Below are 23,620 nucleotides of genomic sequence, written 5' to 3'. Positions count from 1 at the left end.
AAAGTAGCCTTGAAGTCGACGAAGCGGGTGGTGGGTGTACGAACGACCGGAATTTTTTGTTAATGCGTGCTCGTATGTTGATGTTTAAAGAAAAATGAATACATATTCGAATATTGTCAAACAAAAAATTGCCTAACTTTAATATTTATCATAAGCTCACCCACATGTATTCGGATCGGGATAATCCGATGTATAAAAAAATAGGCAATAGGCGCGCATTTTAATTCAGATTTTTTTTCAAATCTTAGGATTATAAAAAATTATATAAAAATGAGAGATCTGTAAAATGTTTTAAATTATTACAATTTATTTCTTACTTTGAGCCAATTGGGACTTCTTCCACTATAGCCGGATTTTTTTTTAATTTGAAATATTTACTAATTGATTTGTTTATTGTCATCTTAGACGAATGATTTTATACAACGACAGGAATATGAAAAAAGTTGGGTTATCACTTTGACTTTTCTTTATCCATGTTGAAAATACCTTATTGAATTGTTTTGAAGTGAAATATTGCAAATTTGATAAGTTCATGACGTTATTAAAGAATTTTTTTTTGTAAAAGTCTGCTACCGAGCATGCTTAGAAAATAAAGCAATTGCTATGAGATTTGTCGAGCAATTGCTTCAGATTTGAGCTTTATTCATACCAAACTAGCTTGTTCTAAAAGTAAAAGCTCCTGACTGAGAAAACAGCTGTCAAAAAAACTTTATTCATAACAACCGAAGCAATTGCTTTAAGCGACTGCTCGACTGCTCGATTCAGTTTAGCAAAAGCAATTACTAAGTTTTTTTCATACCACCCATTGACTTATTTGTAGCTTTCACAAATTGTCAGTTACCTCAAGTGCTAGATATCATATTTTTCTATTTTTTTTATTCATCTATGGAACATCCAGACGAGACTTTCTAACGAAAAATTTCTGGCAGAAAACCTGTCAGGTGCCTGCTTAAGAGTTCGTTTTTCTACCCTTTTCGTATTTTTCGAATCTCCTCGCTAGCGATTCCAATATTTTGCGCACCTCCGTATTTTATTTATTTTTACGGAAAGCTTTTTTCTCTCGCGGAAATGATGTCAGGTGTGTTTATTTGTCAGCTAGATGAATTAATTAAAAAAGAAAATTGTTTGATCACTTTCCCAATCGAAATTTTCGATTTGCGCTTGATAAAATCTCTCATGTTCCCTACCTTAATGGAATCAATCATCTTTACTTCATAAATAGTGAAAAAGGGAATGAATTAGCACACTTTCAGATCCTCAGGACTCCTCAAACGATTTACCATATGAACTAAAGTCGAATAGTTGATTTCCAGCTGTTTTTGATACTCCCACTGGGACTCTCCTGAATTGTTCGTGATCCTGCCCAAAAAATTTATTCAATTACCATCTGTACTGGACGATATCTCAAAAACCACTTGACAGATCGTCACAAAAATTTGCACATGTAAATATTCCACCAGTACGTAGCTTTCTTCAATTTTCAACCATGCATGCAGAAGTTATTAACAAAACAGAGTGTTATTTTCAAGCCTTCAAGATCCCTCATTTATTTTATAAAGCATAAAAAACCTGGAAACTTTTAGGACTTATTTTCGAAAGTATATAAGGATTTTAAATTAAAAACTATTAACACGAGGCCCTGTCTCGTAGTTGGTCCGCAATGTGTTAACGACAAAAAAAGTCTTCTTAAAAAAACAATGTTTGAAAAATATGCAAATAATAGAACATTTTATGAACGTTAGGATAAGGTTCAAAAACCGAGCCAATTCGGGATATTTTTTTCTGAAAACTGGTCAAAATTAACAGAACCCGGGTAAGTCCGGGCAAAATTAGGCAGTCTGGTAAGCTTACGTTACATACATAATTAAGTTATAAAAAATGTCAAATCTAAAAGTTATAAGTTGAATTATGGTTAAAATGTTATAAAACAACGTTGGAATAGTTTTTCTTGTTCACTGAGGAATGATCATTTTGAAGTTTTTTGAAGCCTAGGCAAATTGATGTCTTCAATAAAGCTCCTGAATTTTTTTTAAAAATTTTTTGTTTCATTTCTTCTTGGAGAGGAAAAAGTTTGAAATACCGTTTACAAACTAAAATTTAACTTTCCTAGTTAAATTGATTTTTTTTTTTTGAAAGTTTAGCAATTGTTCCGGATTTGAATCCGAAAACTCACTAGGAAACTTTAAAGCAAAAGAAATTCGATTTAAATTTGGGGTTTCGTCATACAACACTCTCTACGTAAGATTGCTAGTATATTTCGTATTAAAAAGAAAGTTTATGATAAAAACTTCTAAACAAAAAGAAATTTGTGAAGATTTTAACGGAACTGGTTTTTAACTTTATTTTATGAAAAAACATCTGAGATATTTAAGTGCTTTTTTTTTTTGAAAAACTTAAAATGTACAAATACAAAGCTTATATTTCAAAACTACAACCAGTGCTACAACTACAACCAGTGCTACAACGCTACAATTGGAGGAAAAAATGCGTTTGATAACATTGATATATTTTTGTTCACAGAATCACTCAGTGAAACCGTAATTCAACTATTAGAATGTGTTTATGATAAAAATAAAAAGGGTTAATTTAGCAATAATAATACTTCAGTATAGGATAATTTTTTAATAGAATTACCTCGGTTAAATCAGTTAAAAAAATAAATTTTAATTTCTAATCTGAAAATTATATTGGAATGGAAATTCAATAGAGATTATCAATCCAGCTCTCGCTCGTTAATTGGACCCTTTTTATCTCGGTAATCGACCGCTAAATAATGTTCGACTTGTTTTTGAAAGTTAAAATTTAAAATTAAAATTTCGATAGCTCGGGTATTGAATGAGCCAGTACTGTTGTTTTCATGTAGTTTATATCAAGAATTTCAAGCTTCCAAAGTCATTCATTTGCAGTTTTCTTTATTTAATCATAGACAGTAGTCATTGATATATCATTATTCTGATAAAAAATTGTTTTAGTCTAAGGTGATCAGATTTCCCGGTTTGATCCGGGTTTGCCTGGATATTTAATACAAAATTTGGGAAAGGCCGGTCCGGCCCGGTTGCCCGGATTTCATTGAAAACAGCCCGGATTTTTTCACTGTATTTAGAATTTATTCATAAATTGCTTATTAATATAACTCCTCTTTAATGTTAATACAATATAGCTATCAATTATGCAAGACGTTTGTACTAAATGGAAATAGTATAAGTTTTCTTTATTCTTCCTATTCTGTACTGCAAATCATATTCAAAAACTGATCATTACTGTAATTTCTTCGTAATTTTCGACCCCACCGACAACTTATCACTAGACCAATTAGTCAGATAAATTCAATCCAGCTGTAGCTCTATAATTGAGTTGACTTTGAGTTGAATTCGCTGCTAGATTCTACGGTAGAAAATGCTCATCGTGCCCCGATCAATGGTGCTCTGTTCGCCTCGAGTCAACAAGTTCAAGTAAAAATGCATTTTAAAATTGATCATTTAAAGTGAGAAAGCAAAACTTAAATAAAATTGGAATTTTAGGAACAATGTGTACATCATGTAGCAGTGTGTTCATCATATATCAAGATATTGATCCTTATTAATATTCCAGTAAAGTGTAAAACAAGATTGCTTTTTTGCTGAAAAATTAATACTCCAGGAAATACAAAACTTTACTCCATGAAAATTTTTGTAAGAAAATACGTTTGAAGTACGTTCCTTTAAAATTTTTAAAATATACCTTCGTTTGATGACTAAAATCAAAACGAAAACTTTTGTAAAATTTTGTTCACAAAATAAAAATTATTCACAGTTCTTGAAAGAGTTGCTCGTTGAGTTGAAACCTTAAATTAAAAATGCTCAGAATGCTATTCTACAGATTTGCCAACGAAGTGTACAAATTGTTAAAAACAGTTTTCATCACATCTTTGATTCTCGGTATCTTTGAAAAATGTGATTTTTTTCTTTAACCTGAACTATACATAGTTTATAACCGAGGTCCTCAGAGCCCAAGGGGTATAAGTGCAAAAATAGTCGATTTTAATTTAATGATGCCAATCGATTCTTCACATTGAAAACTATTTTTGGTGATTTTTCAGATTTTCAGAATTATATTTACACACGAGATAAAAATACAAATTTTCGAAAAATGCTTTATGCACTTATACCCTTTTGGATCCAAGGGCTTCAACTGATAAAATCAGGTACTTCTAATATCAAACATTAAAAAAAATGTACTCTGGGCTAAAAAGGTTCTAAGATAATGCACATTTAGAAATTCGGAATCTAAGAATCGCATACCAGAATTAAGATATCAAAATTTAATGACCGAATTTTGTAAATTTCTACAAGTGTAAACGTTCTGAAAGATGAATTTTATAAATCCGTACCTAAATCTAAAATCAACCTTTTTCGATTGTAAGTATATCGGTTGTAAAGAGATTTTCAAATAATTTCCATTCCATTTGTTCACCATGTGAAACCAGCGGTTTTGACGTGACATTCAAATTGTGATGTTCTTTAAATTTGGCACCTTTTTCTATAAGTAAAAAACCATAAAGCCACACAGTAAACGAAAATTACCGAGTTCGGTAATTTTTTTACCGAAATCCTAACATGTGGAGTTCGTTAAACCGTTCGGTAATTTTTCTCATGGCAGAGAAGTGACAGCTGTCAAATATCACAGACCTTTTTCGGTAAAACTTTACCAAACCTCGGCTGATCATATCTAAGATCATCTGTCAAATTATGACAGTTGTCAACGTGACAGTTCGCTATATTACCGAACAACCGGTACTGTTGAACCAAAATGCCTGTAATTATTACCGAAAGGTCGGTAATGTTTGAAAGGAAAACTATAAAAGCTCGGTAGTATATACCGAACAACTGGTAGAATTTACTGTAATACCTTTATAAATTACCGAAAACCTGAAATTATTACCGAAATACCTGTAATTATTACCCAATTATCTAGAACTATTACCGAAATACCGCAATTTTTTTACCGAAAAGCTGTAAAAGTTTGGTATTATTTACCGAACGACCGGTATAAGTTACCGAAATACCTGTAACTATTACCGAAATGCCGGTAAATATTCTCTAAATGCCGGTAAATTTCGGTAAAAGTTACAGAAAAATCGGTAACTTTTACCGGAAAACCCGTAATTTTTACCGAAATTTCAGTAATTTTTACCGAAATACCGGTAATATTTAACGAAAACTGTAAAATTTTCGGTAATTTTTATCGATACCCGTAAAATGTTCGGCACTTTCAGCTTATGATGCACAGCACATTACACGAGATGATTCGAGTCTCCATAATACATTCCAATCGAAAAATTTCTATTCTGAAGAACACATATATGGACCCTCTCCATCAAATCGATGTTTTCGCCTAAAACAAAAGTGTCATCTCGAAATTTTCGACTCGTGTCATACTTCATGCCGACCGACAAGAAATGACACCTGTCGAAAATTTCGTTTCAGAAGTCATCTCCGCTTTATGCGAAAACATTAACATATGTGTTCCTCAGAGAAATTTTTTCGCTTGAAATATCTTCTGGAGACTCGAATCATCACATATTATGCGATGTGCATCCTAAGCTGAAATTACTGAACGTTTTCCACGGTTCGATAAAAATTACCGAATTATATATTATTATAATTATATTTATTACAAACATTATGTACAGAATTGAAACATCACATTTGACATAAAGTTCTATTGCAGTCCACCAAAATTTTCGGAAGACTCAAAGTTGCAAAAACATAAAGAGTTCATTGAAAAATTCAAACATTGCAGAAATGAAAATCTCTTGCCCATTTCTGTTAATTTTTTGCTTTTGTATGATCAGTTCAAATACAAAATTAAAATATTTCGTAATTTGTAATCACGAACATAGTGCTAAAAGCTAACATTTTTATATAGTACACACTATTAAATTTTTGGTGTAAGTTTATGTCAAAATTGGATGCACAAAATTGAAGCATCACATTTGACATAAATTTACATCATAGAAATAGAAGTCGTGTAAAATTTTCAAGAAAGAAACGCTTCGAAACTTAAATTTCAACTCATTAAGATGTAAATTTATGTCAAATAAGATGCACAAAACTGAAGCATCATAATTGACACGTCTAAAATTAAATTTGAAATGATGTAATTTCCGGTCATATTGAATGCACAAAAGCGGAGCATCCTTTCTGATGTAAAATTATGTCGTTTTTTAAATTAGCATTCGCCAGCATGCCTCAATCACAAATATGGATTTCATCATCTATGAATTCTCATTCGTGAGGTAAATTTAAACATGTTTGATATCAGAAAAGCCAGTGAAGAAAAAATATTTCCGATTTTACGATACAATTCAAAAAAAAATTTTTTTTCACATATTTTTTCTGAAAAAATGTTTAATTTCACCTTATGAATGAAAATTCAAAGAATAACTCCATATTTGTGGTTGAGGCAAATTAACTTGGATTGATATACAGTGTTCCAAATATTTATTAACATTTTATAACCGCTTACTTTTTACACAGTTCAAGCTATGTTCATTACTTCTTGTCACACAATTTTATCTTTCAAGAGCTACTGCGTATGCTTCTGAATCAATTCCTTATATGTTACTATAGTTAGTACATACATAAACGTCAGATAGTAACAGTAAGTATATTGCGAAGGAGTTAACAAGATTGATTCTGCTGTCTTAGCTGAAGCCTTATTTATTATTGTACTATCTAATAGCTTATTATAGCCGAATTGTCCGAAAACATTCTTCTCTGGTGCTTAAGAATTGTTCGGTTCATTGTGTTAATCAGACAAAAATATAAATGAATCAATGAAACAGAGCCTTACTTCTATACATACCTTACATTGCTTCTTTAAAATTATTTGTTTAACTAGTTTTAAAAGAATTTTTCTTTCAATCTCTATTTATATTGTTGTTCAAATAGTTATTTGGAAGTAATTCCAGATGTCGTGAATCGATAAAAAAATGCTCTACTTTAGTTGAAAAAAATTCAAACAGTACAAATAATCATTGCTCAACCAACCAAGAATTACATAAAAATTCACGCGTTTTGTCACACGTCGATCTTTCCAAGCACAAAAACATGGACGGAAGCTCTGAGCACGTATTGCTTCCTGCAGGATCTTAATTTATTCAGCAAGGTCTTCATGAGGTCGATGTTTTGACTTTGCAACTGAAGATCGTCACCCAGGAGAGATTCCACAACAGCTTGGCTGATGACTTCCTGAACCTGAAAATATGTTATAGGTACTACATTAAACGTTCAGTTCTTCATTTTGATCAGATTGATATTTTATTGTTCATTGGAAAGTGTAATAAATATTATGGATGAATTTTGAATTATGAAACCAAGAAGTATGTCCGGTATCGATATTTGAAAAGAGTTATTGCGACTAATGTGAGATAATCAAATAGTAAGCTAAATAAAGGGTCTTAAAATAAAACAAAAAAAAAATAGTAAGCTAAATGAAATATGTAGTACGTTCAAAAGCCTTTTTGTTTTTTTTTCTCTAAACTCTTGTCAGAAGAATATTTGGTATTCGAGAAATTAAGAGAACAATATAATATTATTGTTATGGAGCTGTCCTGCGATTTTCTCGAAACATCGTTGTTCACGCATTCGGCAGATGACAGTTTTATTGATCAAAGTTATTAAGATAGAATAAAATATACTCAAAATTATGAAAACTTCAATACAAATAATGAAGAATGAACTTCTGCGGAATTAGGCTACCGAAAAAATTCACAGCTAAATACTCACATGGGTCACAGTATATACAGGTATCTCTGCTGGCCATACCTAGACCAGTTGCCCTTCCGTTGACAAACGTAGCTAGAAGCCTTTCACGATACTTGAGCATTTTCCAAGCATCTTCAGAAACCCGTTCCGAATGACAATTGGATACAGATTGAATAACCTACGCAGTAAATCGAAAGTTTATTAAGAATTGTTAAAATGGAAGAAGTGATGTCTCAATACCTTCGCATAGACATAATCCAAATCCGTCTCTAAAAACCCATGTATGGTAGCGTCTTTTTTAGTTTCTGGATCATAAATTGCAACGGCAACGGAACGGCGGAACTGCAGCACCCTCGAATGCGGAATTATGTATGTCGTTTCCATCACCACCATAAAAACTGATTCTCGAATCCACCACCGGAAAGTGCGGAAGAATTTAGCCGAAAATACGATTTTCTGCAAAACACTAGAGCTATTACAAGAAATCCAAATTAACATTTCAACACTCACCAAAATTAAGACCTCGACTCGTTCTGTAATAGAACACCCGCCCAAATATCACTACCAGTGCCTATACGGATGCGTGTCATTCGAAATTATTCAAACAAAACTTCATGTTTTGGTTCCTTTGTTTTTGTTCTCGAATCTGCTTTGGTCGATTTTTTTTCTTTTTTTATCAGGGGTTTTAAAACCAAGTATGTTTATTAATTATTTATTAATTTTTTCTATGTACGATGCCTCGGCCACCGGAACAAGGTGCAAATGTAGGTTGTGCAAACATTTGCGAATTGACTTCCAGTGGCATCGATTGCATTTGCTATTGCTGCTGATTCTGAATCGGAATTATCCCTCTGGCAATATTGCCTCGCATTTCAGAGGGCATCATTTGTACTGGTTTGTTTTACGGCCGACCGGAGAGCAGATTCTTTTTTGGTTCAATTTTTTCGAAGTATATAGAGCTCAGCAAAGCTCTTCATCCGTGTGATTTTCTAATTCAGTTCAATATTTTCTTCCCGATTGACAGCAGAAATCGCTTTGTCAGTCAAAACGCTAGTCCACTCCCGAAAAAAACTAAACCATTAAAAAAAAAAACAAAAACTTACCGCTATCATTTGAAGAAATTTTAAAGTTCCAGAAACCGAGTACATCTGTTCCGGACCAGTGCCATTACCAGAAATTTGCAACTTTCCTTTCATGACTACACCTGAAAGTAAACTAAAATTTAAATGAGGAAAAAAAATTTACGCGCACACACTTCAATTACCGCAGGTGCTTGAGCAGCTCCCGTGGATTGTAATCCTCGACATGATGCCGAAAGAAGACGATTGTTGCTGTTGGGTAGCAGCAGCTGGTGATCGCGATATTTTCGCCAAATTTCAACCCCCTTACAACCGCGATACCGAAATTTTACTGCTTGATTGAAAGCATCCCGCTCGCGCATACAGAATTGGAAATGTTTTTGCTTCTTTTTCTACAGCGCAAGCGGGATGCCACCAATGCCACTCATACATCGCGGTTGTTAGAGTGAGACAGTTGCGCTGAGAAACGGACGCTCGAAATTTGACGTTTGTATTGACATCGATACTGATTTACAGTTTTCGGTTGTTTTTTACCGAAAATTTACGGCAAAGCGATTTGTTTACATAAAAATACAAGAACTTCGGTACATCATGAATCGAATTACCGAACTCGGTAAAAACAAGACGTCAGATTGATCGTTTACCGAAAATTTTCGAATTACAGAACAGTTTCTGTAAACTAAATTACCGAACTCGGTAATTTTGGTTTACTGTGCATCATTTGCGGTCTCAGTCAACTCTCCAGTTTAAGTACTAGGTTGAAATATGAGAGTTCTGCAACTGCACAGCTAATTCCTCAACCCAAATTAGCTTCATCAACCATAGAAGACTGTCTGATAACTTATAGTAAATCGATTCCACAAAAACTTCAACCCCAAAACGTGACTGACAGTTTGTTTGCCTTTCTCTTGGCAGACAGAGAGTAACAAATTAGCACCCAAATAAATCCGTCAGAACAGAACCTCATCGACTGGCTGACTGACTTGCTAAAACAAAAAAAAAACGATGATTTCCCCTTCAACTTCGCTGCATCTTCATGTCAGTAATCAGTCACACACTCACATCACAGCATGGTCCTACGCAAGTTTGTTCTGTGTTAATCCAGTTTTCGGACTCCACACGCTTAGCAACTCGAAGAACTTGTTTTCGAACTGCGCTTAATTTCTCAAAATTTGTGTTACTGGTTCTTTTTCGTCATTTGCTGGTTTCCATTTTTTTTTTCAACCCGTGAACCTCACCAGTAAATTAGTATCAATCAGTCCCTAGAAGCCGCCATCATACATTTGTAGGTTCTAATTTGCCGGTTAAGTGTTTGAAGAGTCACGATTTCTACCCCAAGACACATTAATCCATCCCACAAATGACCACGGCAACGATGATGATGCACTTGCAAAATCCAAAGACACGTTTCTCTTTTTTTATTTAAAGGTCCATGCACAAACACATCGACTCGAATTTGCATCCACCCGGTGCAGTTCGAATCGTATCGGTGGGTCTTCAGTAAAATAAACAAGTATCCACATTGATGAATAACAAACCGTATCCACTTACTTTTTTTTGTCGATCTCCTCTTTGAAGGGTCTCTCTCGGACGGACAATCAATCTTCCACGTGTCTACTCCACCGTGAGATAATCCTGTTTTGGTGTTTTTTTCCCTTCTGTTTCGCTTATCGATAAACACTATCCGGAACCTGTTGAACGGTTTTCACGATTTGTAGGACACCACAGACACACAAGATCTTGGAACCTCGACTCGACTCAGAACGAGGTGAAATCTTCCTGGTTTTTGTTTTGAGCGCCTCTTCGTTACACGGACTTTGCAACTTTTTTCAACCACAACTCTCAGCCCCTTTTTGCTTTGAACACGCAAACCTTCGATTTCTGGAGGTCTCAAAAGATACCTTTTTTGCACCGCACACGATCAACAAACAATTCCGTTCACTCCCCTTGGGGGCTTTTTTTGATTGCTTCCTCCTCTGAATGCGACTTTCCGCAAATTCACACCCACCACGTCTTGGCGTTCGAGATATCCGAAAAAGATTTCGCTATCACCAGTACCAATGACCTCCTCAAAGGGTCCCCACAACACAACACAGCATCCCGTAAAACAATCCCCACAACAATCATCCACAGCTTTCAAAAAAAGCCTCGCGAAACACCTCTCGCAGCGCAACAGAACGTCAAACGGCAAAACCTTTAATTTCGTCCACCACAATATTGAAACCGAAGTAAAGAAGAAAAAAGCTCACAAAAACCTTTCGCGTACCTCCACTAATAAAAAGCGTTAATCGGAACAACCGGGACCGCGTGTGCCACCACCAGCAGACAACCGTTACACATGGATGCCAGAAGTAGACTGAAACCCGTAAAAGAGCTGACACATTCCGAAAGCCCATGCCATGCCATCATGCCGACAAGCCAGTCAGCTGCGAAATGGGACGGCCGGCGCGCGAGGGACGCAAGAGTCCGCGCCACGCTCTACGCCTCACCTTCCTTTTTCCCACGAACACGCAAAAATACCGAAACGGCTCCGGCGGCCAAGACCGGAGACTCTGGTTTCACCTTAGCAGCGGCAGAGTAAAGCCGGAGCCAAATCCCCAACCCCACAAACAACTTTAACCACCAGCCACTTGACGTAAAGCTCCCCCCGGTCCAAGACCGGAGTTCAAATGAACTCAATCGTCAACCGCAGCTCCCCCAAGCGAGTTCATCAGAAGCAGCGGCAATAACAACAACACTCTCTCTACAACTCCGGAAAAACTTTGTAAACATTGGGAGAATCAACCCCCCTAACCGCGTTCGCTTCGACGTGACTCGTGATTCGCGAGTATGGGAAATGCCGAGCAAATGTTGTCGATAGGGTTCTTCTCCATTCCATTCCACCGAAGACGAACATGTGCGAGTTGTGCTTTCTCCCTCTCTTCAGATTACTCTCCCACTGTTTTTCCTTTTAACTCCTTTGAAGCCAGAGATGCCAATATGCCTGATTTTTCAGGGATTGCCTGATTTTTCGAGGCTCTGCCTGACAACCTGAAAAGCCATTGAATTTCCCTGATTTTTCAAAAAATGCCTGATTTTGCCTGATTTTTGCGAATGTGATGAAAAATGGGTAGTAAGGAACTAAATAAGGTACCATGGCTGAAGTTAAAAAGCGAAAATGTGGCTGAATGAATTTCATTCATATCATAAAAAGGGAATGAAAAGGAATCGTTCGGCTTAGATTCAGTAGAATTGTAGAATTATGCAACCAAGTAGGCCCACAACACAGTAAAAATGTAGAGTGATGACCAAAAAAAAAAAAAAAGGTCATCACTTTTCGAGGAATATCCGTTACTTATGTAGCCTGATTTTGCCTGATTTTTATTTCACCAGTTCCCTGATTATTGAAAATATATGTTGGCAACCCTGTTTGAAGCTTGAAGGGTGGTTTGAGAGTTTGGGGGATGAATTCATTCAACCGAGTTGCATGAAATCTTTCGTACAAAACTTGCAAGTATAAGCTCTCATGAGAGCATTCAAGCAGAGCTTTATTTTGTAGAAGTCAATAACGGTTTAAGGCTTGAACTTGAAGCTTCGATATTTAAACTACACAGGAACTTTCCCATTTTCTCGACTCACAACTCTAATTTCAACAGACTTATGGATTTGAAACTTCTTTAACGGTTTAACACGGAGAAAAATATATAGATTTTGGCTGCGCTGGTAAATGGTGGATAATGTGCAACACGAGACCCCATAGTGGTCATATCACCTCTTATTCACAACTCCTATCTCTACCTCTCCGTGGTGCCGGCTGGGATGCGAGTAACCTAAGCGGAGATCGGGTACCCAACCCCGGTGGATGCTTTGGTCGCATGTAGACTGAGAAGGTGGCCGCACGCGTCTGTTCCCCAGGTCAGGGGCGGCGTGCAACAACAACCGAGCGTCTGTTCTCCAAGTCAGGGGCGGCTCAAGCAGCGTCTGTCTCGCAGCGAGCGGCTGAATTTATGAAATGCGGCTCCCCCAGCTAGGTCCAAGATGGCAGCCCCATCGCGGGATAGGGACTTTAGGCTAACAACCTACTGTTCCCAACTTCAAATTGTTACGGAATCCGAAAGAAATGACCGACAAGGAACTTTGGCGACGATTTTAAGCATGAAAACACGGACACGAATTGGAACTTGGAACGTTTTAACCCTTGCCCAACAAGGCAAACTGAAACAACTTGCTAGAGAGGCTAGCCGCCTCAAGCTTGAAATTCTGGGACTGAGCGAAGTCCATTGGCCAAATACTGGAGAACACAAGAAACAATCCGGGCAAGTCCTGCTTTACTCTGGCATACGAGGAGAACATGCTACTCGGGAACGAGGAGTTGGTTTCCTGTTAAGCCCGCAGGCCTACGCGGCCCTCATAAGATGGGAACCAATAAACGAAAGAATAATCGTAGCCAGATTTAGAACACGGGTTAGGAACCTGTCAATGGTTCAGTGTTATGCGCCGACTGACGTTGCCGATTTGCAGGAGAAAGTGCAGTTCTAGTTACAGTCAACTGAATAGCGTGGTAGAGAAAATTCATTCAAATCCATTTGGGCGACTTCAATGCAAAGATTGGCTCCGACAATCAAGACCTTGAGCGCATCATGGGGCGCAATGGCCTAGGACAGATGAGCGAAAACGGAGAGCTGTTTGTAGAATTTTGTGGCAACAACAACATGGTGATCGGTGGATCGCTCTTCCCCCATCGACCAGCACATAAGGTCACTTGGATATCCCGAGATGGCCGAACAGAAAATAAAATTGACCACATCTGCATCAGCCGAAAATGGAGAAGGAGCCTTCTTGATGTCCGCAAAAAACGAAGCGCAGACATTGCATCTGACCATCACCTCGTCCTTGGTGAGATACGACTGAGAGTTGCGCGTGTCCAACGGCGCGAGGAGAAAGTCGGGTGTCGATACGACGTCCGCCGGTTGGAGAATCCAGAGGTGAAAAGGGCATACGTTGAACAGCTAGAATCCCGAGCCTCGGAGTTGCCGACAGACGGAACAGTCGAAGAACAGTGGTGTGGAATCAATAATGCCTTTATCACGACGAGCCATGGTACTCACGGTAAAGTTTTTGAAAGGAGAAGTGAATGGATGTCGGATAAAACTTGGAGGATGGTCGATGCTTGGAGAAAGGCGAAAGTCGAAATTGAGCAGGCATGTACCGGGTCAGCCAAAGCAGCTGCCCGCTTATGTTATGTGGAGCCGGAAAAGGCAGTTAAACGAGCTTGCAGACGAGACAAGGGAGCCCGGACAAACGCCCTAGCCAAAGAGGGAGAAAGAGCCGCCGCCAATGGAGATATTCGATTACTTTATGACATTTCTCGCCGCCTCAGTGGTGCAAAGATTAATGCAAGAATGCCGCGAAAAGACCGAGCAGGACAGTTATTGACCGATCGAACAGATCAGCTCAAACGATGAGCACTTCGAACAACTCTTCCGAGTCACGCATAGCGATGGAGAACTGAACCCGCAGCTCGAAGCGCCAACAGTAAGTCGCATAAATGGCGTCAACTCGAAAGCACCCTCGCTGGCTGAAATATGACCGGCAATCAAAACATGAAATCCAACAAATCACCTGGGATCGATTGCATCCCTGTCATCACAAATATTGCACCGTCTTTTCGCTGACATCTGGGATACTGCAACATTCCTGGCCGACTGTATGCAGGGTATCCTCGTAAAGGTCCCAAAGAAAGGAGACCTGACAGAGTGCGGCAACTGGCGAGACATAACGTTGATCTGTACAACCCTCAAAGTACTCTGCAAAGTGATCCTGAACAGGATCCAGGAGAAAATTGACGCTACACTCCGACGGCAACAAGCTGGATTCCGATCCGGACGCTATCACAACGCTACGAATCATACTGGAACAAATCAACGAATTCCAGGACTCTCTTCTGCTAGTGTTCGTTGATTTCGAAAAAGCATTCGACCGACTTAACCACAAAACATCTGGGCGGCTTTAAGGCGACGAGGAGTTTCAGAGAAACTAGTCCATCGAAGTACAATACGAGGCATTTTCGTGCAAGGTCTTGCACGACGGTGTCTTGTCCGAACCAATCCCGGTAACTGCTGGAGTGAGACAGAGATGCATCTTATCACCGCTACTTTTTCAAATCGTTATGGATAAGATTCTGACTGGATCGATCGACTGTGCACCGAACCGAAGATTGCCGTAGAGTCCTTCAACAATAGAGCAACTGAACGACCTTGACATGGCTGACGATATTGTTTTGCTCGCCCTAACACAACCGGATATGCAGAGCAAACTCGACGACCTCACAGCTCCAAGGCAGCAGGTCTTAAAGTCAATGTCGGAAAAACCAAGTCGATGGAAATCAACACAGAAAATCGTTCCAATTTCGTGGTAGCTGGACAACATGTTGGGACAGTGGAGTGCTTACAGTATCTTGGTAGCCAGATTACGCCTGATGGTGGTACCAAGAAGGACATCGAAACCCGGATCAGAAAAGCCCGATTTGCGTTTGCGAGTCTCCGAAACATCTGGCGCTCACGCCAGATCTCTCTACGAACTAAGATCCGAATCTTCAACTCAAACGTCAAATCCGTATTGCTGTACGGGTGTGAAACTTGGTGCACATATGCGGTGACGACGCGAAAACTGCAAGTTTTTGTGAATCGCTGCCTGCGGAACATCATCCGCGCTTGGTGGCCTGGCAACTGGATCTCAAACGTTGAACTTCATCGCCGGTGTCATCAAAAAAGCCTTGAAATCGAGATTCGGGAACGTAAGTGGAGATGGATTGGGCACACGCTGCGAAGAGATGAAAACGAGATTTACAGAGAGGCGCTCGACTGGTATCCAGAAGGGCATCGAAGAAGAGGCAGGCCCAAAAGCTCGTGGCGGCGAAGTCTAGCCGCTGAAATCCGCACAGTTGACGAGAACCTTGGTTGGCAGCAAGTGAAGACGCTGGCTTCGGATCGCCAGCAGTGGAGATCTTTTATCTCAGCCCTATGCGTCGGTCAATCGGCGCTGGACACTTAGGTAGGTAGGTAGGTACATTTCATTAAATATTAAATAGATAAAAGGTTAGCAAATTCAAAGTCAACACTCTAAGTAATTCAACAGAACTTGATTGGTATAATTCGGTCCAGAGACTTGCAAGTAACAGCTGCTTGAGTTTGGTAGACCGGCTTTTCTTCAGTTTTGAGCCTTTAAGTTATAAGCAAACTTTTTCGTTGATCAAGCACCCCCACGGAGTGGAAAATTTTTGAAAATTCAAAAGCACATCTACTAGGGAAAGTTCAAAGTTTTTTAAGAAATTCGAGCATTTACGGGTATTTTGTAACGGTTTTTTGCCGCTTGGGGGGGGGGGGGGGGTGGTGATCACCCCGATCAACCCCCATAGGACCGTACCTGTCTGGTAGACAAGACAACACAATTCAACCGGAGCGTCCATGTCGAAGTGTTATATTGGGAGCGGAACTTGCTTGTCCGCGGAAAACCTGCCGAGGGTTCTCGCACGCGCATGTGACGCTGCGATGACAAGAAGGGCCAAGCGGAAGGACACTCGGTATCCCGTCTACTGGTGGACGACGGAAATCGCGGACCTGCGTACTAGCTGCCTACGGGCTAGGCGACATATGCAGAAAGCGAGGTCCCCGTCAGCGAGAGCGGAGCGAAGAGTGCCCTACGCAATTACGAGGTCTGCCCTCTGCAGGGCAATGAAGGCAAGCAAAAAGGCACGATTCAGGCAACTCTGCGGGGACGCCAATGAAAACCCCTGAGGCGACGCTTACTGGATTGTCATGGCCAAGACGCGGAGGGGAGGTGCGCCACAGGAATCGTGTCCGAAAAAAAATGCGAAAGATCGTCAACGAGCTGTTCCCACAGCACGGGGAAGTTACATGGCCTGATACATGGATGATAGGGTCTTCCCAGACGTGTGGAAGCGGCAGCGATTGGTGCTCCTGCCAAAACCGGGCAAGCCACCAGGTGACCCATTAGCATGTCGATATGCCGATATGCCTCCTGGATACTGCTGGAAAGGTGCTGGAGAAGGTGTCCAGAGCAGGATCCAGCTCTACACCGAAAGTGCGAACAGCCTATCCGATAAACAGTTCGGTTTTCGGAAAGGCCGCAGTACGGTGGATGCTATTTGACGTGTCATCGAAGGGGCGAACGAAGCCAGACTGAATAAGAGGAGAATATACCGGTTCTGCGCAGTGGTCACACCCTTGACGTGAAGAACGCCTTCAACAGAGTCAGTTGAGCAGCGATTGCGTCGTCGCTCATTCATATGAGGATTCCGGCATATATCTGTAGGATGGTGGAGTGTTACTTTCGTAACCGCCAACTACAGTATATGACCAGCGAGGGACTGGAAACAGTGAGTGTCTCGGCGGGGGTTCCACCAGGATCGATACTTGGCCCGGTATTGTGTAACATTGTCTACGACGAACTGCTGAGACTGCGTCTCCCCACGGGAGGGAGACTCGTGGGATTCGCCGACGACGTGGTTCTCCTGGTATCGGGTCCATCAACCGCCACTGTAGCGATTGAGAAGGTGGAAGGTTGGATGCGCTCAAAGAGCCTGCGTCTGACTCACCTCAAGACCGAGATGGTGATGATCACCAACCTGATCTCATCACAATCAGGGACGATTGCAGCTGGGCCGTGCGCAATCGAATCCAAGCGTGCAATCAAGTACCTGGGGGTGATGATCGACGACCGGCTGAGCTTTACGGCCCACGTTGACTATGCCTGTAAAAGAGCGGCATTGGCGACAGCAGCGCTCTCACGGTCCATGTCGAATAACTCGGCGATCCGCTGCAGCAGAAGGAGGGTCCTGGCGAGTGTGACCTCGTCCATTTTGAGGTACGGAGCGGCAGCCTGGAAGGCAGCCTTGAGCAGGCAGTGTAACCTCAAAAGCTCTGCAGTGTGTAGCGGCTGGTGAACCTGCCAGTAATAAGCGCATACCGAACGGTGTCCTTGGTAGCTGCTAATGGCGGGGGTCATACCCATCTCGGTCTTGCTGGAGGATAATGGCCCTTATTCTGCGCCTCGCGTGACGTGACGATTGTAGAGTCACCCAAGTCACTCTATTCCAGCAGTCGGTTTAGGCGAGGAACGTCACTACGGATGAACTTTGTGAGTTCTTACCCTATTCTCGTAGTCACCGTGGGTGAGAATCGTCGCATTCGGGTGACGATTTTAGGTGACAATTGTCGGTACCTTTTCAGGTGGCGACGAGATAGAAATTCAATGAAAAATTTATGAAACAGGGAATAATTTGGCTCTAAAGGTTCAACAACATTAAAGTATGACCATTTTTAAAACAATTTTCACGAAAAAATCTAGAATCGCTGAACTAATTCGGCAACTTATGAGAATTGTCGGTACCTTTTCAGGTAGTGACGAAATAGAATTTGAATGGAAAATTCATGCAAAACAGCATATTTTGATTTTAAGTATTTACTTACACTAAAATATGATAATTAAAAAAAATTAGATTAACTTATTTATGTACATTTATTTTAAATATCTGCTTTTTTGCTCAATGAAAAAAAATTTTCTAAAACGATTGATTTGAAATCATATAAGTTTTACATTAACATCGAGTGCTTACTATAAACATATTTAGCTTTTTACCTGTTGCTGTTCTAGGGAATGCGGACATAATTCTGTACTAATTAATTAAAACCGGCAGTTTGATGGGACACACTGGGACATCCTGGTTCCATATGAGCATGAATCGAATAAGGCTTGCACCGACAGCTCTGAACGACGATGATCAGTCCGAAAAGATCCTCGCAAAGCAGCTGATCCCTTTTTGCATGCCCGACCGAAATTTTTCAGCTTCACTTTAGCCCTACAATTGGTAAAATACTAATTAATAAATAATAATTGGTAAAAGTTTAATGTTATTTAGGGTAAAAACTTGTTGTTGATGCGAATAATAGAACTTTTTCTAGGATCGCAAAAACTTTTTTGGCGAAATTCAAGGCCATCCAACGAATTTCACGCAAACAACATTTTCAGCAGCTTGTAGCACAAAACGAAAACCTTTTTACTTACCTGATAACACTTTGAAATTTGGCCTTGAATCCGCTTCTTTTTGTAACGATTGGTTCGGGCGACATATTCGGGTCTTCGATTTTCACATTCGATGGTTCCTCCTTCAACTTGGTGCAGGTTCCGGACTCATCCTTGGATAATGAAGTATCCACTTGGACCACACCATAAGACCCTGTTTTTTTGTCAAGCAGCTTGCCATTGCCGTACAATTCGATTGTAGTCTTTTAAAACCCGGAATTTCAACTCGTTTTTTTGAAAATTGATTCGGAAAATCCGAAGCGCGACCAAAATCAAAACAATACAGAACAAGTTTGGCCATTTTGACAGATGTGTTCATTCAGCCACTCACATATGAATGAATCTCTGTCACTTTACCCACATCGACTGCGGGAATAAGGTGACAAATCTCACGGTGACTCGAGGTGACGTGACAATCGTCACCTCATGCGCGGCGCAGAATAAGGGCCAATATCTTCTGCTACGAGCGCAGGCACATACCCGATGTGCCGAAACATGCCAGAGAGGCCTCGATGTCCAGCTTTCAGCACCAGTGAGACAGCTCGGAACGTGGCCGGTGGATCCATCGCTTGATCCCTAACGTCGGAATTTGGATGGATCGGAGACATGGAGAGGTGGATTTCTGCATGACATAGTTCTTGACTGGTCACGGGTGCCGGACCTCGAGTCGTCAGAAGTGCGGTCCTTAGTCTTGAATCGTAACAAGCGGCAGGGTATATATGCTGAAGTTTTGACTTGACATTGCATTGAATTAGCCGATGAGCGCTTAAGCGCGGACTTGGTCTCCCATCACGGGTTCAGCCTTCGATGCAGGTCCGGATGGGAATTATGACCAGAGGCCCCATGTAGACTGTCGTCGTCCCCATCAATGTCGTCGTCAAAGCAGATAAGTTGACTGGATCTGTTGAAAACCTTGCCCGCATTCCACCAACCGCTCGTCGAATAACACCTTCTAGCGCTACGTTGAAAATCATGCAGGATAAATCATCATCTTTTCGAAGCCCCCTGCTTGATTCGAATGATCTCAACAATTCACCATAATTCACCCGAAAACCACACATACCACTGCGTTCCATCCATAGTCGTCTTAATCAGTCTGGTCTGCTTCTCGTAAAAGCCGCTCTCGTCCATGATTTTCCATAGCTTCTCACAGTCTCGTATGGGTCTTTGAATTCGATGAATAGATGGTGCCTAGAGATTTGGTATTCACGGCTGTTTTGGAGGATTTGCTGTAGTGTGAAGCTCTTGTCCGTCTTAGACCGCCCACTTGAACACTTTGTAGGCAGCATTGAGGACAGTGATCGCTCTGTAGATTTCACAGTCCAATTTGCCGCCCTTCTTGTAGATGAGGCATATTACCCCCTCCTTCCACTCATCCGGTAGCTATTCTGATCCGGACCATCAACCGGTGTGGGCAATCGGTGAATGGCTAACTGATAGTACTAGTCAAAAATTGCAAATCTGAATTTCGGATAATTTTATTAAACAGTTGAAAACGAAGAATTTTACTTGCGTGTAAATATTTTTTTATTGATTTAGATGCATTCAAAGTGTGATTTTTTAAAGTCCATATGGTTTCCGCAGAACATTGCGCACTACCTACTGTCATCTGCGTGTTACACTTTTTAATTTTACTTATAATATTTCTCTTTTTTTAATTGTTTTTAATGAAAAGTGCTCAGTTGATTTTTTTTTCAAATTATTTTCCTCTGTAAAACATCACGCAATTCTAAATGTACTTATAGTATGAACTGTTATCATCTTTCCTCTCGCAGTGATAAAATTCGGTAATAAATTTGCTGTCTGTAGAACTATGTAGCCTAAAGTTAATGTTCACATAGGGTTTAATTGTATTTACAAGGACTCTCTTCTTAGCTTTCAATGAACAATGATGCACTCAATCGTTCATTGTTAGCTCTGCATGTTATTGGTACCAAACTACCTTTTTCATAAGACTTCCTTCGACATCTGTTCAACCTTCCCTCTTTTCACCGTACTTTTCTTCCCCGTTAAAAACCTACGCTAGGCTTTCCCATCTAAAATGTATCGCCGTGAATCCTACCCTACATTCAGTGTTCATATGCTTTACTTGTTGTATTGGTTTTGCAACCTCATCTATCAATAGAACTTGAAGTATGGTTAACATTGGCTTATGTTTGAATTATGCATTGCAGGGTTGGGGTGGTTTATTTTATTATTGGGTTTATTATCGTATCGTTCGAATTTCCTAAGCATCAATAAACACCTGCAGTTAGTACACTCAAGCCTGAATAGCTTGACTTTATTTGTTTTTTTTACTTTGATCAAATATTGCAAAACCATAAAACAGAAAGTCAAACGATGAACTTGTCATTAAGTTTTATGTGGTAATTCTCCTAAATGTATCCCTAGTATTTTAATAGTCTATCGATACATACATTTTTGTTTGGAAAATCAAACTAAATAGATAGATTTTTGATGTTTACAGATTAGTTGATTAACCCTGCAGTATTGAATTACTTTACAATTGTTCTGTTGGGATGATGTTGGAATACTAATATCTTTGTCTCGGCTAAAACAGTGAAAAATCCTTAAAAGATTCGAACCTTAGAAAAAAAAAGTAAAGGATAGGGCCAAGCCTATTTTTCTGAACGTTCTGATATACATTATTCAAATAGACTAGTTAAGGAAACTAGTTCTCTCTGATATTTAAAATGTCTGAATCCATATTTCTTGTTTGGAGTTACAAGGATTAAATTTATTAAGATTTGGAAAACGTTGAGTAATTTTCATCGTGAATAACGAAAAGTTGGTGGAAAACTATTTTTCACTGAATCTACCGAAACAAAGCTAACATTCTGAACAATGTCATACCCTATTACAGTGTTGAAAAAGTACGCCACATGGTTGCAGAGAACATTTCATTGATAAACTTTATTGTTGTTTATGGTTTGATTTGGAGATATTTTTGTTTTTTTTTCTTAGCATAGCTTTTTAGATATTTTTTTCTAGTAGTATTATTAGTAATAATCAGAATAATGTTAATAAATTATCTACAATACGCAAAGCGGGCGCATACACTAATCTAAAGGAGGCAAAATGAGAAAAAAAAATTCTCGGTAAGAATCCAAATTTCAACAATCGAATCCGTATTCCGAGGTTATCCGGAACAACACCGCCCATGCGCAGCATAAACGAAAATCGTCAACAATGTAAAAAAATAACTCCGGAAACAAACAAAAAAAATAAAGAAAAAAATCTTCACCCAACTTCAGAAACCTTTCCACAGTTTCTCATTTGTGTTTGCCATTGAAACTGTCTCTATACGTCTGCTCTTTAGTTTAACCTACGCGCCAAAAGATATGTTTGCGTTAACGTACCCTACTCCACTTCCTGTTTCTGGAGGTTAATGAGAGCCCCGACGATAACCACCACGTCGTCCAGCAGTTCAAGACACTTGCCATCGACACAGGCTGTTGGCGCCAGGATCAGGTGGCTCTGGAAGCTCTCTAGCACACTTTCAATATAGCTTTTCAACTTGAAAGTCCTACTTTTACTGATCTTTTCCGAAACAATTTCCTCAAAGTTTTCGTCTTCATTACCGCTGTTTTGGGATTGATCCAGGTTGGGGTTTCCCATTCGGCCGCGACCACCTCCTCCTCCTCCGTTGTTGTTTTCATGATCGTGTTCACTACCATTGGTAAGTCGATCCTCGAAGTTGTGGAAATTTTTACCAGCGATCAGGTTGGTATTGGTTTTAAATTTCGTCAGGAAGCCCGACTGTGCCAGTACGGCCTCGTCGTCAGTGGCAATTCCAAAACCCCGGGACACGAAACACACGCACCCATCTAACGTCGAGGCCACCAAATACTTAAGCTTATGACACTGGTCGATCTCACAGTAGGAAGATTCCGCCTGTGCCTGTGACAGATATTTAATGGCATTCTGTCGGACCTTGATAACCAGGTAGTTCACGATGAGGTGAATTTTGTTGAAATGCTGCCGCAGGTTGATCGGAACGTTCAGCTTCATGGTGACATCGTCGGGCCAAACGATGAAATTCCGCAAACAATCCGCTATTCTAGGCACGCTCGTTCGGAATAGCACTTCCACCTCGCTATCGTTCAGTCCAAAAACGCTCGCCAACCGGGCGTTGTGTTCGTTTAGTTTGATTTTGCGTAGGGTCAGGATGATGTCCCTCTGGTTCAGATCGAAGCTTTGGGCCAGCGAGTTCACCAGGAAGATTCGATTCCGCCGCAGGCCGAGAAACAGCGTTGGAAATTCGTGCACCATCTGCAGCTTGACCTTTGTCGATGTGCTGGTAGCATTATTGCTGGTGCTGTTGCTGCTACTGGGCTGCCGGTTGGCCATCGGTTTCCGTTTAACCTTTTTGTGATCCAGCCCGTCGTCCGTTTGCAGCTGATACTCGGTATCGTCCGTCATGATGATAGTGGTGGCGCCTAAAATTTGAAAAAAAGTTAATTAGAACAACATGTTTCAATCTAATCAGAAGTAGCTTAATCTACCTGACGACGCATTATAAAACGGCTCATTCTTGACTATACTAAGAGACATTATGAACTGTACTCCCCAATTGTCCTCATGCACGCGGTTTGAGATTTCTTCAGGTATAAAAAAAAACACTGCTGTAAGCTTCGACAGAAGCTACCTGAAATTTACCGATCGAAAACTCTACCTAAGTATACGTTCAGATTTTGCATTACCTACCTA

General features: G+C 40.0%; 1 protein-coding gene and 1 long non-coding RNA gene across 5 annotated transcripts in view; both read right to left on the bottom strand.

Annotated features, from left to right (window-relative positions):
* Positions 1–6,547: 6,547 nt before the first annotated feature.
* On the bottom strand, positions 6,548–8,385 carry LOC129750651 (uncharacterized). Its single transcript, XR_008738437.1, has 4 exons — positions 8,259–8,385; positions 7,989–8,204; positions 7,770–7,926; positions 6,548–7,238 (listed from the first exon to the last, which is right to left on the bottom strand). It is a non-coding gene; the product is annotated as an uncharacterized LOC129750651 (long non-coding RNA).
* Positions 8,386–20,413: 12,028 nt separating this feature from the next.
* The window catches only part of LOC129750650 (uncharacterized), a 58,038-nt gene continuing 54,831 nt past the window's right edge, over positions 20,414–23,620 (bottom strand). For all 4 annotated transcript variants that reach the window (XM_055745654.1, XM_055745656.1, XM_055745655.1 and 1 more), the window contains one exon: positions 20,414–23,349. In XM_055745654.1, the coding sequence (XP_055601629.1) occupies positions 22,271–23,349 (1,079 nt within the window). In that variant the 3' untranslated portion in view covers positions 20,414–22,270. The remainder of the gene's footprint in view (positions 23,350–23,620) is intronic.

This window comes from Uranotaenia lowii, chromosome 3 (genome assembly GCF_029784155.1).
Source record: "Uranotaenia lowii strain MFRU-FL chromosome 3, ASM2978415v1, whole genome shotgun sequence".
NCBI classification, from domain to species: domain Eukaryota; kingdom Metazoa; phylum Arthropoda; class Insecta; order Diptera; family Culicidae; genus Uranotaenia; species Uranotaenia lowii.
Note: the sequence above shows the minus strand (reverse complement) of the source record. Positions and strands in the feature narration are given on the sequence as shown.